The 16,751-nt window shown below is 47.1% G+C and overlaps 1 protein-coding gene across 4 annotated transcripts in view; it reads left to right on the forward strand.

Moving 5' to 3' along the window:
• Positions 1-16,751, forward strand: part of DPP10 (dipeptidyl peptidase like 10) — a 665,816-nt gene that overhangs the window by 305,175 nt on the left and 343,890 nt on the right. The window contains exon 1 of one of the 4 annotated variants that reach the window (XM_064156273.1): positions 2,104-2,509. The exons of the other annotated variants lie outside the window; for them this stretch is intronic. Coding sequence (XP_064012343.1) covers positions 2,441-2,509 — 69 coding nt within the window. The 5' untranslated portion in view covers positions 2,104-2,440. Of the gene's footprint in view, positions 1-2,103; positions 2,510-16,751 lie in introns of those variants that run through there. 4 annotated transcript variants of the gene reach the window in all.

Consider the following 16,751-nt stretch of genomic DNA (forward strand, 5'->3'; position numbering starts at 1 on the left):
AAAACCTGTTGCTGTTTATCCAACCCACCATATACACAAGAGACTATTTAGTTGTTTTCTAGTATCTTTTAATCATTTCAATGTCGTTTCTGTATCTGCCTCCAGTTTGTCACCTTACCTGATCCAAACAATTTTCAGTTTACTTTCAGTCTTGAGATCCTCTGTAACATCCACTTCTCATTTCACAACGTTATCTAACCTGCTCTCCATACCTCACACAGTTCCTCACACACATCATTGCTGGGCTGCACCCAAGTTTTTATGTCTGTCAAGATCACATTTAACTCTGATTGTGTCCTCCAACATTCTTGGCACCCTCCCCAGCTTCCTTCAGCTTGTGAATCTGTTTGTCAGCATAGTGTGCTCAATTACTCTGGTGCTGATGGAAATGGGAAACCCCATGAGGGTGGATCATTGAGGAACCCAAGTGCTGCAGCCTTGTGCTTTGGCTGCAGGCTCCTGGAAATGATGTGGCAGAGACAGTTTTGTAGATAATTGTTTTACTTCTATTCAGATTGTTTCCCCTCTACCACACAAGACTGCCCTGAAAGCCAGTGCTGGAAGCCATTCTGAATCCAGATAGATGACATTTATTGCTCTCCTATCCACAGGCTTGTTACCCTATTAAAGAAAGAAATTAAATTTGTTTGACATGATCTGCTCTTGACAAATTAATGGTAGGCATTATTTGTCTTCTGGTATTTGTCTAGGTGCTTGTAAAACTCACTTGAATATTTTTTCTGGAACTTTAATTGAGACTTTGGGGGAACTTGTGTGTGTCAATTGGAGGCATCAACACAGTGGTGAGTGGTACAGGAAGATGGAAATACTCAATGCTCTGTGTTCTGTGGCTGGCTGCTCTGTAATTTCTCAGTTCTGTGTCATTGTCCTGTTCCTAGCAAAGGTTGAAATCTTAGCTCTTTGCTATTAATTGTACTCACCATCCACTCAGAACTAATCTTTCTTGTCAGGTTTGATTTAAATATATATATATGCATGTGTATATATATAAAAATATATATAAAAGATCAAACACCTCTCTCATTCTGTGCTGACCCAGATTGGGACCCAAGCTGGCTAAGAGAGCAATGGGGCCGTTCCATCAGCTGTGCAACCACGACCTAGCCTACTAGCTCCATCAGTGATAATCTGGCATTCTGTGATCCACCTGTGAGCTGGATCACAAAACACCTGACAACAGAACCGCCCAACCCAAGTCTCAGTGTTTCACTTGCTGGTGTTTGATGTTCTTTACGATGGCTCATGTTCACTGTTCCTTCAGTCAGCACCGACCTTCAGGTTTTCAAGTGTTGAGTCTTGCTGGTTAGAAAACGTTTTAGATGGTCTCCTTATAAAAGGATGTCTTTATAAACATGGAAACTATTTATAGGGAAAAAAAAAGTGAAACCAACTGATGATACAGATTTGGGACTCACAGTGAAACGTATCCCGAAGGTCTCCCTAAATCTCTCTGTTTTTCCTAGCTCCATATCAGGGCTCCCTTTGCCGAGCTCAGTAAAAATGGGTACTCGAGACCTTTGTAACAGCCATGGCCTTCGTCAGATGATCCGCTTCATGAAAACAAGGGCCGTGATGCCCCATGGTGCGCTCCCGAAGCTAGGGGACTTGGCCACATGGGAGCCCACCTTCAGCTGGCGGCTCACTGCTGAGCAGCAGCGGCTGGGCTGCGCGGCGGCGGGGAGAGCCTGCCCTGCTCGTGCGGGCGGCTGGAGCTGCGGGGGGCAGGAAACATCGCATGAAATCCAACGGCACAACTCTGCGTCCTTCTGCTTTCTCTTGTACTGCACCTCGTCTTTTCTCTCTGCCGGCGGGGCAGCAGCGCCCGACTGAGCTCGGAGGAAGCCCCCACCGCGCCGGGCCGGGGCCGGGCCCTGCGGGGCGCTAGCGATAGGAGGGGCAGGCAGCGCGCCCCCACCGCAGCCGCCAGCGACGCCCCCGTAGCGGGGGCGCGGATGGTCTCTCCCGGGCCGGCGGGAATCGCTGTGACACCTGCTGGCGGCGGCGGGCCGAGGCGGGCCGGCCCACGGCGGGCGGAGCGGAGGGGAGCGGAGCGGAGCGGGGCGGAGGAGCGCCGAGCGGGGCGGGCGGGCAGGCAGAGAGTGCCCGCCGCGGGGCGCTCCGCGGCCAGCGCCTGGCGGTGATGCGCGGCTCTACCCCGGTGCGGGACACGGCGGCAGCGGTCACCGTGGGGCCGGGCACCCCCTGAGCACCGGCGCGGCGGGGCACTGCGGTAGCGGCTTGGCGGCGGCAGCTCCGCGCCCCCCGCCCGTCCTCCCCTTTCTCCTCCTCCTCCTCCTCCTCCTCCTCCTCCGCCGCGCCACTTCCAGGGGAGGCTGGTGTCATGCGGCTGGCGCCGAGGGAGGGGTGCCCGGGGCCACAACGGCAGTGAGAGGCGGCGAGCCGAGCCGAGCCCCCTGCGATGACAGCCATGAAAGAGCAGCCGGCGCACCCGGGCGGCAGGGGGAACCCGCCGCCGCAGCCCGACCAGGTGGGACCCGTGGCGGGAGGCGCTGAGGGCCCGGGGAATGGACAGAGGGGTGGGCATGTGGGGGGGACAGCTGCCGTCCCGGAGAAGTTGTGCGGAGCAGGGTAAAAAGTCCGGGGGGTTGTGCAGTTGCCCTGGGAGCGGGTCGGCCGGAGGAAGCGAGACCCCTACGGAGCCGCCCCGGGGAATGCGGGGGGGAGCGGCGAGGCCACTCGGAGGGGACTCAGTCTTGTCCACCTCGGAGCTGGGGCTCGGCCAGTCCCGGTCCCCGGCGGCAGTGGGTCCCGCAGGAGTTTGCGCTCCGCTTCCCCGCGAGTTGCGCCGGGGGGAGGCACAGGAACTAGGGGCATCCTACTCTTCCAGCGGCGCGGAGACGGAGCTGCCAGCTGCGAGGGCTGGGCAGGCAGCAGTGGCACCTGGGGAGCGGGCCGTGGCTGCCGGTGGCGGTGCGTTCCGGTACGCCCGGGAGCGGGGCGCAGGGGTTTCCTGGTACCCGCGGCAGTGCTGCCCGGGGCGCCGCGAACCCGCGCTCCTCATCACCGCCCGGTCCGCGGTGGGGTGGGAGCGGCTGGCGATGTTTCCCAGAGGGGTTCTGACAGCGCCCAGGCGGCGGTCACGTCTGTCGGCTCGACCGGTGCCTCCCTGCCGGCTGTCGGGTGCGAGGTTGGCAGGGCTACGGGTGTCTCTGGGCACTGAATCGCTACAGAAAGGGGCGAGTCTCAGTCGGCCGTCGCCGAGGGATGGGGAACAGGGAAGCAGCTGAACTTGGATGTCACCATCACGAAATCGAAGTTTTCGTTACCAGACCGCCGTCGCTCTTGATCTGAGGCGGTAGCGCTAAGGGATGAGGAGGGATAGGGCTGTGCGTGCTCCCGACGAGACCCCCAGTGCGGATCTTTCGGTACCCGCTGCCGCAGGGCCGGGTGCGGGGCGGCGCGGTCGAGCTGGAGCCATGCACCTGCTCTCCCGCCCGCCGGCGAGGCCCCGCGACTCAGGTCGCCCTGTCCCTCCTGCAAACACCTACAGAAGTGCGAACTCCGGCCGTATGCCGAGACGGAGGGGGTTTTACATTGTTGTCAGTACCCTCCTCTCTGCTTTGGGCTCCTGCATGTGGGATAGTGCTGACAGGACATGGGGAGGCATAATTCGCCTTGCCAGTCTCTGTTATGCGCGTCTACAGAGCTTAGTTTCTCTCTGGTACACTCAAGCCGGGTGAAAAACGCCAGCACTGAAAGCTGCTGCCCACAGTTATGCTTTAGGAAGCCCATACCGTAGTGCCCAGTCGTGCACGCACAGCCAGGCTGCCTGTTATGCTTCTGGCTTCCCTCTTCCAGCATCAGTGAATCCATTCATTCAAATAAACTCACAAATGTCTGCTTTTTGCTGAGAAGTCTATGCATAATGACACATTTTGGTGTAATGCTAATAAAATAATACATTTGAGCTTGCAGAGCCTTCTTGAATAAATTAACTGTGTAAGTTACATTATCTGAAAAAGATGAGTAACTTCCATCAGCACTTAAATTTCATGCAAATGTTAGGATTTATGGAAAAGTCAAGATCACTTTCAATAGACTCAGAGGTTTACAGAGCTCATAAGTTTTGTGGACATGGCTTTGCTTTAGAGGGATTCTGCTTTTATGTGGAATAGAAAGTATTTGAACTTAACTAATCTTTATTTCTTTTTATTCAGTTCAGACATGTTGAATTGCTGCAGTGTTTTGTGTCTTTTTTTGTTCTTGGAGGTGGAAGTATTTTCGAAGGAAGCTTAATATTATGTGCCAAAAACTACCATTTTGACTGCTGTTTTAGGTCGTAATGAGAAACAGCAGCAAGTTCTCAACTTAAAGCACACTAAATAGTAGGAATTTATTCTAAATACAGAAATATTATTACCTAAGTGTTGTGGAGTCGTTGTTCTCTTTTGGTGTGGATAGGTGGTCTGCTGCTGTGTCTGCTTACATATGGGGTGTTAAGTCCTGTATACCTGCATCATGTTTCTCCAAACCAGGTTTGGTTAAAGCTGGCACTGAATGGATTTTGGTTGCCTTGTTATCCTGGGTGCTAGAGACATCACACTGTGTATAACAGCGTCACATGCAAAGTCTTGCTCTTAATGGATGGCAAGTCTTTGGCTTTAAATGCTAAATATAAGGGTGCAGGCCAAAGTCCTGCAGTGAACTCCCTACAGTGAGGCTGTGGTTGGTGGATCTGTATGTGTGAGGCCGCATTCACCTTTGCAGGAGCTGAGATTGAGAATCACACAATCACAGAGTGGTAGAGTTTGGAAGGGGCTTGTGGAGATCATTAAGTCCAATGCTCCTGCCAAGGCAGGCTCACCTGGAGGGGGTCATACAGAAACATGTCTAGGTGGATGTGGAATGTTGCCAGAGATGGAGACTCTATGACCCCTCTGGATGGCCTGCTCCAGGGTTCTGCAACCTGTAAATTAAAGAAGTTCCTCCTCATGTTTAGATGGAACTTCTGATGTTTGAGTTTGTGTCTGTTACCCCTTGTCCTGTCACTGGGCACCACTGAATGACTCATGCTCCCATCCTCTTGACACCCACCCTTTAGTTATTGATCAGTGTTGATGAGATCCCCCCCTCAGTCTGCTCTTCTGACTAAGAAGTTCCAAGTTCTTCAGCCTTTTCTCATCAGAGATGTTCCATGTGATCATAGTTCAGCCCTGGCCAAGACTTGCCCACAGGATGGATCTGACTCTGGGTTTATGCTGGAAACAGTTCTTAGCACAGCAGTGGGATGTGGCTGTGATCCTAACAGAGGATATTATGAATTCAGAGCTTTTGTTTGGCTTTTTTTTGGTTGCAAGTAAGGGGCTGCAGCCATGGTGGGTGCTGTGGTGTGCATGGGGAGGAGAACAAACTGGGGCTCATATGTTCACCCAAGTTTTCCATACTCTTGCAGCACTGTGATGGGCTGCCCTGTGTGTAAAATGCATCCCTCTTAGGGCCTTCCATAAATCCATCTCTGTAAGAGTACTCTTGTTTAGCACTGCATTTTGCTTGGTGAGCTTGTATAAGCCTTTAGTGTTGTTACAAATGACACCTGTAGTTTGTTTATTTACTTTTAACAAGAAGCCACAACTGCACTGAAAGAGTTTCTTGAGGTTGGAGCAGCAGATTTTTCTGGTAGTGAAGTGTTTGGCCCTGTAGGAAATCCAAGAAAGAACAAGGAATTACACCAAAATTTTTGGAGAGTAGACCTTCTTGATTTCAAAATCAGCTACCTCTGAGAACGGCCACATTGAAGGTGATGCATTTGTGGTAAATTTGTAGGCTTGGGACTTGAACTTTAATTTCAGATTACATCAGGCTGGGACTCTCTGCTTAAATAGAAGCTTGGATAATCAGACTGAAGCCTCCACAGCCATCAATTTATGAACAAATTGGATACAGCTTCATATGCAACACGTTCCCGATGGTATTTTTAAACCCAGCCTCCCCTTGGCCAAGGCATCTAATAACAACTTCCATTAACAGTGCTATTGATGTTTTGGTGATCAGCCTGATAAATTAGCCAGATTTAATCTCAACTCTTTGCTAGATGATGAGTCATATTTATTGCCAAAATTACAGTTTTATGTTCAGATGATCTATCTGTCGAAAGGAAAATAGCTGTAAATTATTTGCATTTCTACTCATTTCTGGAAAGCTCTATCAAAGTGCTCAGACTTCTGTCACTTGAGCACTTGTGACAGGAGTGAATGTGCCTCCCTCATTTCCTCTTTAAGAGTACCAAAAATAGTGGTTTTCATCTTGTTGCTTTTAAGGACTGCCCTGGGGTCTCGGACAATGATGTTTAGTGATCGTTTTTAAAAGGCATAACCATTCAGTAGTCAGCAGAGACAACATACTTGAAAAATATAATGTAATTGTGTGGCTTGTTGGTTGATGAATGTTGCTGTCTTTGCAGATGACAAACTAAGATAATTCCTCTAGGTATTACTTTTGTGAGGCTTCAGTGTGTTTACAAAAAAGCAGATGATCTACACCACCTGGTGCTACTTGCTGTTCTTTGTATAGAAGACAGACCTTTGAAATTTATGGTCATTCTCTCATGAGCCCTCTTGCTCTTCCAGCTTAAGGTCTTCTTAAAATTGATTTTAAAATAGAAAAAAAAAAGCAGCTGGATTTTTTTTTCTTTTACTGTATGTCATTTTAGAATCTACTGTGTTATTCTGCTTAAAAACAGGTAAGGAAGGATGAAATCAGACTAAACAGAGAAATTACTTGCTAATCATTTAAATTGCATGCCTAATGTATCTACAAGGTCAATCAACTTCATTGCCTTGATTTAAGGAGCTGAATTTTCTCTGTCTCAGGACCAGTTTCTCTGGTCATGAAAGAAGGGGCATATTCTACAAGCACATCTGAACAAAAGAGAATAATCTGTATTTTATTACTCAGTGACTGACGCCAAAATGGTTTATGTTCTTATGTCTTCCTTTATTGCCTTACCTCTTTTTCCCAAAGATAGACTGATCTTGCAGTAGGAAAAATGTTGATGGATAGCTGTGTCTGTCCAGAGCAGTATTCATCTTAATGGGGTTTCATCAAGGTAAAAGGGCTCTCCCCTACCCCACACAGGTCACATTTGGAATGTGACAGGTCAGGGAGAAAGTTGAACTCTTTAATCCTGTATGCACCACAGTTCCAGTAACTTGAAAGATTTAGTTAGTTGAATCCATGTCCCTTGCTACTGGTTGTGTTCACAGCTGGCTGCGGGCTGAAATAAGAAATTCTGCTGAAGTATATAATCCAAAGTGACTTTTGCATTTTTCCTTCTTACCAGCCTAGCAGGACTTTAACTTGTTTTATTGCAGCAATACATCAAGTCTTCTGGTTTGCAAGATGCAACATAACACCAGAAACGTCAGGTGAAAATAGCCAATAAAGGTGGAGAAATAAGGTTATATTATTATGCCTAGAATAAGAGCTTATATCTAAATCTTAGCTTCAGTATTAACATTCTATTCCATGTATTCTGTATATCCCATACTATATCTGTGCTGCATCCAGAAAGAAATATTACAGGTCTGCAGTATCTCTTGGATAGATGACCATCAGCATACATGAAAAATGAATTAACTGGTGGTTTGGAATGTTGTCCAGGATTGAAGTTCTAGGGAAAGACATGGGATATGTCATATTTCAAACACTATGCTTGGCTTTGATTCGGTTTCTCTTTGCCATATGTCTCTTTCAATGTAGTTCAATCATATACTTGATTGTGGTGATGAACACAAAAAGCACGAAGCTCGTCTTCCATCTTCATTACATTTCTAGTCTGCTCTGAGCTCTGTGGAGCAGGGGCAAGAAGGATCTCATTTTTGGTGAAATCCCTCTCGTGTACATTGAGAGGCATCATTTTATATGACAGCTTGTAAGTAGTGTGTGTATGTATAGCATTACAGGTGTGTGGTTGTATAGTATGTGTGTTTCCCTGTACATCCCAAATTCGGAAGCAATGAGTGTCTCTTCATAAGATTAGTTGCTTAACACAGAGTACTTTACAGAGGGCTTTCTAATGCTTGATCCACCCTCTGCCCTAGGAACTTGTTAGAATCACAGTCTTGGAGAGGTCTCTATTGGTGGACATAGGGCAAGGCAGTTGTGCTTATGCTGTCTTGCCCCTAGTACCCTCCCCTTCATGGTTTCCATGCCATGTGTTTTTGTAGGTTCTCTGTGTCTTGCTTTGAAAAAAGAAGTGTGGGAATCTGCAGCATAGCACAGGATCTGATTTTTCAGAGCCTTCCACTTTGCAGGTGGATTAAAGGGATTACTTAATGTAGTACATAAACCACCCCCCTGTGAAACAGGGCAGTCCTCTTGGCTTTGCTGTGTTAAAGTGTGTTTCAGGCGTGATGCAGGTTACGCAGTAGTCTCAGATGCTGGAAACACATATTAGCTACTTTAAAACAGGCTTTCTGTATTGCTTTCCATTGTCTTGCAACTGAAGGTGTTGCCTCAGGCAAGCTATTTTGATAATTAACAAGAGGGAGGAACTCTCGAAGTAAACTGAGAAGTTGTGTGATGTTATTCTAGAATTTGAAAGCCATCATCTTAGTGCTTTTTTTAACAACTTGTGGGCATTCAGAAATTGCAGTCTTGTGTTGCTGACTTGAAACTGAATTCAGACTTTCTTCCCATAGTGGTAATAAGGTTGAATGTAATATGTGATCCCTAGAGAACTATTTTGGTTGTGGTTTTGGTTGTTTAGTTTGGGGTTTTTAAAAATTTATTTATTTGTTAGTAGAGCTCTGAAATGTGCCTGGCCTATGGAAAAAACTTGTAGGTGTGCAGGACTGTACTTCAATCATTTCACTTCTTGTAAGATTGTACTGGGAGACCCAGGCAGACTCATTGGTTGCTACGAATGCCTGCGTGCTGCCAGCAGGTAACTGTATTTCAGTGACACCCTTTTTGTACCACTTATCAGACCTGTGTCACATTTCAAGTCCATGCATTAGCCACGAAAACTCAACTGTCTCAAACTCTGTCCCTTTCCACTTGAATCATGCACTTCTTCTGCACTCCACTCAGCTGCATCAAATAATGCTCATGAATATATGACAGCAAAAGGAACAATGCTGATGGTGACTGATGGTAATGAATTACTGTATTTATCCATTAGGAAGGACATTGCATGGCTTACAGATCTGAGGCTGAAGCTAAAAGATCCTTTCTAATCACTCTTAATACTGCCAGTACCAGCAACATAACTTAATATTTGTTGTTTATGTAGATGTTCTGTAAATACTTTGATTCTAAAGCAAGATAAAGACCTCTGATATTTGGAGGGTGTTGTCTAAAGAGAATCAATTAGGAAGGAATAAAAAATGTGGTGATTTAAGGAAAAATAAAGATTCTTTAAATGCTTTTGTATTATTTTAGACTGCCTGGGGCAACATTTGCAATTTACATTCCTTCAGGAAGGAGAAAGCCCAATGGGCAAATGTTAAAGTTTTCTTTTTGGGAATACAGAGAGAATTCCAAATGCCAGTGGGAAAACCATTAAACTTGTTTGAAATGCTGGGCGAGTGCAGGAAACTAAATCAAATGCTGCCAGTGCAACTGATCATTCATCCTCTGTGTTTGTTCTTTCTGCTCCTGAAGGTGCAGAGGCTGCTGACTCCCTCCTTTTCCATCCTAAAGGCTCAGAGGCTGGTGAAATCAAAGCATTTAATAAGTATTAGAGCAGTCTTTCTGAGTAAGGATCTCAGCTTAAGTACACTGAATTAGGAGTAATGCTATGCTGAGGTTTTGAGTCTTACAGAAGAGCTGTTTAGATTAGGTGGTCTAATGTCAGCTCTAAATAGAACAAAATGACTATAAAAATAGGGTGGCTTTAGTAAGAAAAAGAGAAGATCTTGGCAGTCCCCGCTGGGAATCTCAGTTTAGGAATATATACCTGATTTGGGGATATTTTTGCTGTATCTTGATGTGTAGCAACACAACACATCCTACTGGAAGGTTTAGTCAAGGGCTTTCTAGTTCTAAGGTGTGGATGATTATATTGGGTAATCAGATGTTATCAAGCATAAATATAAGTTTAAATCTTCTTGGAGTAATAAGCCCACAAAGTCAGAAAACTTTGAAGTGAGTGGGCAGCCACAGTGTGAGGAAATTAGCTGAAAAGTTTCCTTTGTATTTCTAGTTCAAAAGTTCCTTTGTTGTGGCACATTAACTGAATGGTACCTTTTGATCTCTGAATATTTTTCTATGTCCTGGCCCATTTGTAACATAGAATCATAGAATCAACCAGGTTGGAAGAGACCTCCAAGATTATCCAGTCCAACCTAGCACCCAGCTCTATTAAGTCATCTAGGCCATGGTACTAAGTGCCTCATCCAGACTTTTCTTGAACACCTCCAGGGATGGCAACTCCACCACCTCCCTGGGCAGCCCATTCCAATGCCAATCACTCTCTCTGTGAAGAACTTCCTCCTAACATCCAGCCTAGACCTCCCCTGGCACAACTTGAGACTGTGTCCCCTTGTTCTGTTGCTGAACACACGGTAGAAGAGACCAACCTCCACCTGGCTACAACCTCCCTTCAGGTAGTTGTGGAGAGCAATGAGATCACCTCTGAGCCTCCTCTTCTCCAGGCTGCACACCCCCAGCTCCCTCAGCCTCTCCTCACAGGGCTGTGCTCCAGGCCCCTCACCAGCTTTGTCGCCCTTCTCTGGACACGTTCAGTACCTCAATCTCTCTCTTGAATTGAGGGGCCCAGAACTGGACACAGCACTCAAGCTGTGGCCTGACCAGTGCTGAGTACAGAGGCAGAACAACCTCCCTCATTTTACTGGCCACACTGTTCCTGATCCAGGACAGGTTGTCATTGGCTCTCTTGGCCACCTGGGCACGCTGCTGGCTCATCTTCAGCTACTACCTACCAGTACCCCCAGGTCCCTTTTTGCCTGGCTGCTCTCCAGCCACTCTGTTTCCAGCCTGTAGCACTGCTTGGGGTTGTGGCCAAAGTGTCGAACCCTGCATTTGGCCTTGTTAAATCTCATCCCATTGGCCTCTGCCCACCCATCCAGCCTGTCCAGGTCCCTCTGCAGGGCTCTCCTGCCCTCCAACAGATCCACATCTGCTCCTAGCTTGGTGTCATCTGCAAACTTACTGATGCTGGATTCAATCCCCTTGTCCAGATGATCAATAAAGATGTTGAACAGGACTGGGCCCAGCACTGATCCCTGGGGCACACCACTAGTGACAGCTGCCAGCTGGCTGTGGCACCATTCACCACCACTCTCTGGGCCTGGCCCTTCAGCCAGTTCTTGACCCATTTGCCCATTGAAGTCAGTGTGACTACAAATGCAAATGAAGTCTGCAGGACTAGGGATACAATCTGCACCATAGTGATTTCCATAATATCATAGGAGAAAAAAAAGTCTTGTGCTATACAATAAGAGCTGCAGTTCTCAAGTTGTATGAGAGGTGGCTATCAAAATGTTGTCACTGGCGTTCTCTGAGGTTTTTGGTGATAAATGTTGAGTGTTGTGGCATGTTTTCAAATTCAAAAGGACAGAACTGTATTTCTAGTATTATGTGTCAGACTCTGAAAAGGTTCCTGAAGGCAGCTGTCAGTTTATGCAAGCTGTTTGCTCACTGGATCCAAGAAAGGCAGGCTTTGCACCTATATATAGTATATATGGTTTTTAGTATGCCTTGCAGCATCTCTGCATGCAGTTCTCTGCTGAACAAAGGATTAGCCTGTCTTGTGTCTTGTTACTATAGGTAGAAATTGGGTTAAATCAGCATGGCTTCACCAAGGGCAAATCCTGGCTGACAAACCTGGTGGTCTTCTATGAATAGGTCTCAACATTAATAGATGAGGGGCGAGCAACTGATGTCATTTATCTGGACCTGAGCAAGGCCTTTGACACTGTCCCACACCACATCCTGGTCTCCAGGCTGGTGAAACATGGGTTTGATAGGTGGACCACTAGATGGGTAAAGAATTGGCCTGATGGCCTCAGCCAGAGAGTGGCTGTCAATGGCTCCATGTCCAAGTGGAGGCCAGTGACAAGTGGAGTTTCTCAGGGATCAGTCTTGGGACCAGTCTTGTTCAACATCTTTGTCAATGACATGGACAGTGGCACTGAGTGCACACTCAGCAAGTTTGCTGATGACACCAAGCTGTGTGGTGCAGAAGACACACTGGAGGGCAGGGATGCCATCCAGAGGGACCTGGACAGGCTGGAGATGTGGGCACAAGCCAACCTCATGAGGTTCAGCAGGACCAAGTGCAGGGGCCTGCATCTGTGTCGAGGCAATCCCAAACACAAATAGAGTCTGGGCAGTGAGTGGCTGGAGAGCAGCCCTGAGGAGAGGGTCTTGGGGGTACTGCTGGCCAAGAAGCTCAGCAGGAGCCAGCAGTGTGCACTTGCAGCCCAGAAAGCCAACCAGAGCCTGGGCTGCATCAGAAGAAGTGAGGCCAGCAGGCTGAGGGAGGTGATTCTCCCCTTCTATTCTGCCCTGATGAGACCCCACCTGGAGTACTACATCCAGTTCTGGAGCCCCTATTACAAGAGGCATGTGGAGATGCTGGAGTATGTCCAGAGAAGGGCCACTGGGATGATCAGAGGGCTGGAGCACCTCTGCTTATGAGGACAGACTGCAAGAGTTGGGGCTGTTCAGTCTGGAGACGAGGAAGGCTCTGAGGTGACCTTCTTGTGGCCTTCCAGTATCTGAAGGGGGCCTACAAAAAAGCTGGGGGAGGACTTTTAGGCTCTCAGGAAGTGACAGGACTAAGGGGAACGGAGCAAAGCTGGAGAAGGGCAGACTCAGACTGGACAGGGAGGTGATTGAGGCCCCATTGCTGGAGGTGTTTAAGCCCAGGCTGGATGAGGCTGTGGGCAGCCTGCTCTAGGGTAGGGTGTCCCTGCCTTGTGGCCCCTTCCGACCCTGACTGATTCTATGATTCTATAAATGGGTGTGATGTTATAATCCTAAGTAGTGGTGTTGAGATCCTGCATTTCTGGTTTCATTACGGCATAAGTAGCGACAACTGAAGCAAGGAGAGTGAAAGCTCATCTTTGCCCTGGTGAGACCTCACCTCGAATATTGCTTTCAGTTTTGGGCTCCCCAGTTCAGGAGGGACAGGGATCACTTAGAAGAGTCCAACGGAGGGCTGCGAAGATGATTAAGAGGCTGGAGCACTGCCCTATGAAGAGAGACTGAGGGACCTGGGGCTTTTTGGCCTGTGAAGAGAAGATTAAGAGAAGATCTAATCAATGTTTGTAAATATCTGGGACTGGGTGTTAAGAGGGAGGAGACAAACTTCTCAATTGCAGCCTGTGATAGGACAAGAGGTAATGGGTATAAACTACAGCACAAGAAGTACCACCTCAACATGAAGAAGAACTTCTTTACTGTAAGGGTCATACAGCCTGGAACAAGCTGTCCAGAGAGGTTGTGGATTCTCCTTCTCTGAAGACTTTCAAGACCCATCTGGATGTGTTCCTGTGCGACTTGAGCTAGATTCTATGGTTCTGCTCTGGCAGGGGTGTTGGACCTTGAGTACTGTGTTCAGTTCTGGGCCCCCCAGTTTAGAAGGGACGTTGAGATGCTTGAGCGTGTCCAGAGAAGGGCGACGAGGCTGGGGAGAGGCCTTGAGCACAGCCCTACGAGGAGAGGCTGAGGGAGCTGGGATTGGTTAGCCTGGAGAAGAGGAGGCTCAGGGGTGACCTTATTGCTGTCTACAACTACCTGAGGGGTGGTTGTGGCCAGGAGGAGGTTGCTCTCTTCTCTCAGGTGGCCAGCACCAGAACGAGAGGACACAGCCTCAGGCTGCGCCAGGGGAGATTTAGGCTCGAGGTGAGGAGAAAGTTCTTCACTGAGAGAGTCATTGGACACTGGAATGGGCTGCCCGGGGAGGTGGTGGAGTCGCTGTCCCTGGGGCTGTTCAAGGCAGGGTTGGACGTGGCACTTGGTGCCATGGTCTAGCCTTGAGCTCTGTGGTAAAGGGTTGGACTTGATGATCTGTGAGGTCTCTTCCAACCCTGATGATACTGTGATACTGTGGACTCAGATCTTTGGAGGTCCCTTCCAACCCCTAACATCCTGTAGACTGTGGCAGAGTCTAGTTTTTTTTTGCCTAGTGACTATTTGGATTGTGTCCTCAGCTATTTTGTTCTGTCCTTTTACACTCTGTTTTTAGAAACGTTTCTGATTCTGTAAAGTCCTGTGTTTGGCATGAGTGGTTCTCAGTACTCTCTGACTTCGTTTTGTCTTCAGTTCAGTTTCATCTCCATGTGACTCTCTTCTGTACAATACTTTTCTACCCAGCTTCCCATCTTTAATCTTCTATAGATGGAGTTGTCCTAATAATTTTCTTCTCACAGCCCTTCTGCCTTTACCAGTGTCGTATTTCTCTTTGTAAGCTAAACAACATCTTTGTCATCTGTTTCCTTGTTTCCCTATTGCTAGTGATTTGAAGAACTCTATCTCACTTAAGTGTACTACTTCTACTCACACTGTAAAAGGAGCCTCAGAATGGGGGCCAGTAACATGCATATAATGAATTTATGTGGTTTGGTACTTCCACTATGATCCAGTAATTTCATGAAGTACTGAGAAACCATTAGCTTTGAGGGCATGGAAGAGAATAGACTTAAGTAAACAAGAGCATCATTGTAGTAACCTGTCTCAGCTGCCCAGGTGAAAGCCACAGAAGAGAGTCAGACATTTAATAAGATTCTGATAGAACAACTCATGCTTTTAATTTCCTATCCCATAACATTAATATACAGTGAGCTTGTAGTTTCAAGAATGCACTGATCAGCAAATGAAAATGGACTAATCCTTGTGGAATATGTATTGGTATGTCACAGTAGATCTGAATTCTTCATATTTATGGTTTGTGCTGTATTTATTATACAGTAAACATAAACACATGCCAGCAAAATGTAATTTAGGGAGAGGAGGTTCCTTCCTTGTATCCTCGTGGTATAAATAGTGTAGAAAGCACTTGCTTTTTCAAGAAAATGGAAAAAATGAGGAGAAAAGGCTTTAGTGCACCAATTCTGTGGGCATTGCAGCCCTGTGTATCAGCAGGGGGGATATCTTTTTCTGTCTTTACATCCTATAAACCAAACGCAAGAATCTGCTCGTGCAGTATTGGAATGTGTCCAGGGAATGACAAAGAAGCTGGTGAGAGGCCTGGAACACAAACCCTATGAGGAGAAGCTGAGGGAGCTGGGGTTGTTTAGCCTGGGGAAGAGGAGGCTCAGGGGTGACCTCATTGCTGCCTACAGCTACCTGAAGGGAGGCTGTAGCCAGGTGGGGTTGGTCTCTTCTCCCAGACAATCAGCAACAGAACAAGGGGACACAGTCTCAAGTTGTGCCAGGGGAGGTCTAGGCTGGATGTTAGGAGGAAGTTCTTCCCAGAGAGAGTGATTGGCATTGGAATGGGCTGCCCAGGGAGGTGGTGGAGTCACCATCCCTGGAGGTGTTCAAGAAAAGCCTGGCTGAGGCATTTAGTGCCATGGTCTAGTTGCCTGGCTAGGGCTGGGTGCTAGGTTGGACTGGATGATCTTGGAGATCTCTTCCAACCTGGTTGATTCTCTGATTCTATGACCATACCACACATATGGAGAGTTGATAGATAACTTCTGACAGAGGTTCATGCAGGGGCATACGTCTGTCAGCAAGAGAATATATTCAGTATGTAAAGAAAAAATATGCTTCTTCCTTGAAAACTTACTTTTTTCTGCAGTCTCTTTAACTCTCATTCTGGCCTCCTCCCTGCATTGTTTTAATTTGGGGCTACAATACACAGCCTAGCTGGGAATGCAAATTGGCCTGGATGTTTTTACTCTAAAAGAACAATTGATCAACCCAACAACAGTAGCAGCAAAATACCCAAACTCAGAACAACTCTCCCCCTTAAAACCAGCTTAGAGAGTTTTTCCTCTTTGTCTTTTGTTTCTGTTCTTCATAAATCTTGCCTCATTTCTGAGGATGAAGATTCTTTCCTATCATGTAAGCTGAACAGGTACAATTCCATATAGGGCAAGCTTTTGCTTTGGTTCATCTCACCATTGCCAGCCTAAGTGGACTTAACAGCACTTCTTTTCCTGGAATGAGATGATGCTTCAGTAATGGAATTTTTCTTTTCCCTCTGAAAATGAAGTTTCTGCCAAAGTAAGACATTGAAAGTGTAAAGTAGATAAATGTCCTTACCTGGTGGTGTTAATACCTTTTAAACTACTCTAACTTACAGAGGTGTAATTCTCTTTACTTTTAATTACCTATTCCATTTCTTTTTGTCAGGCATCCTCTTTCATCCCCCCTGCAGTGGGGTGGGGGAGATGCTGAATATGTTTGCTCATCTTTAGGAGAGGAAGTACTTCCACTGAAATAATATGCTCTGAGTCTTTGCATGTAACCCTGCCCTTTGGCATTCCTTTGGTGTGCAGTAAATTTTGCTGTTGCGGTGCAATAACTCTTGGGTAAACCCAGGGTAGCATTTTAGTTTGGATCACAAATACACCAGTGAAACAAATCTGATCGTACTTGCTGAACTTTTTGACTTGCAACTCAGAGCAGTTTCAGAATGTAAGGTGGATTCCTTTAGAAGCACTCTTGGCATGCTTCAGCTGCCACTGGGTGTGTGGTCCCCAGGATTAGACTAGAGCCAGTCCATGTAACCCCAAGAAACACAGTTATATGAATGGTTTCTCTCTACAGTTTTGCTTCTCTCTCCTTGCCAG

Source organism: Pogoniulus pusillus, chromosome 2 (genome assembly GCF_015220805.1).
Source record: "Pogoniulus pusillus isolate bPogPus1 chromosome 2, bPogPus1.pri, whole genome shotgun sequence".
NCBI classification, from domain to species: domain Eukaryota; kingdom Metazoa; phylum Chordata; class Aves; order Piciformes; family Lybiidae; genus Pogoniulus; species Pogoniulus pusillus.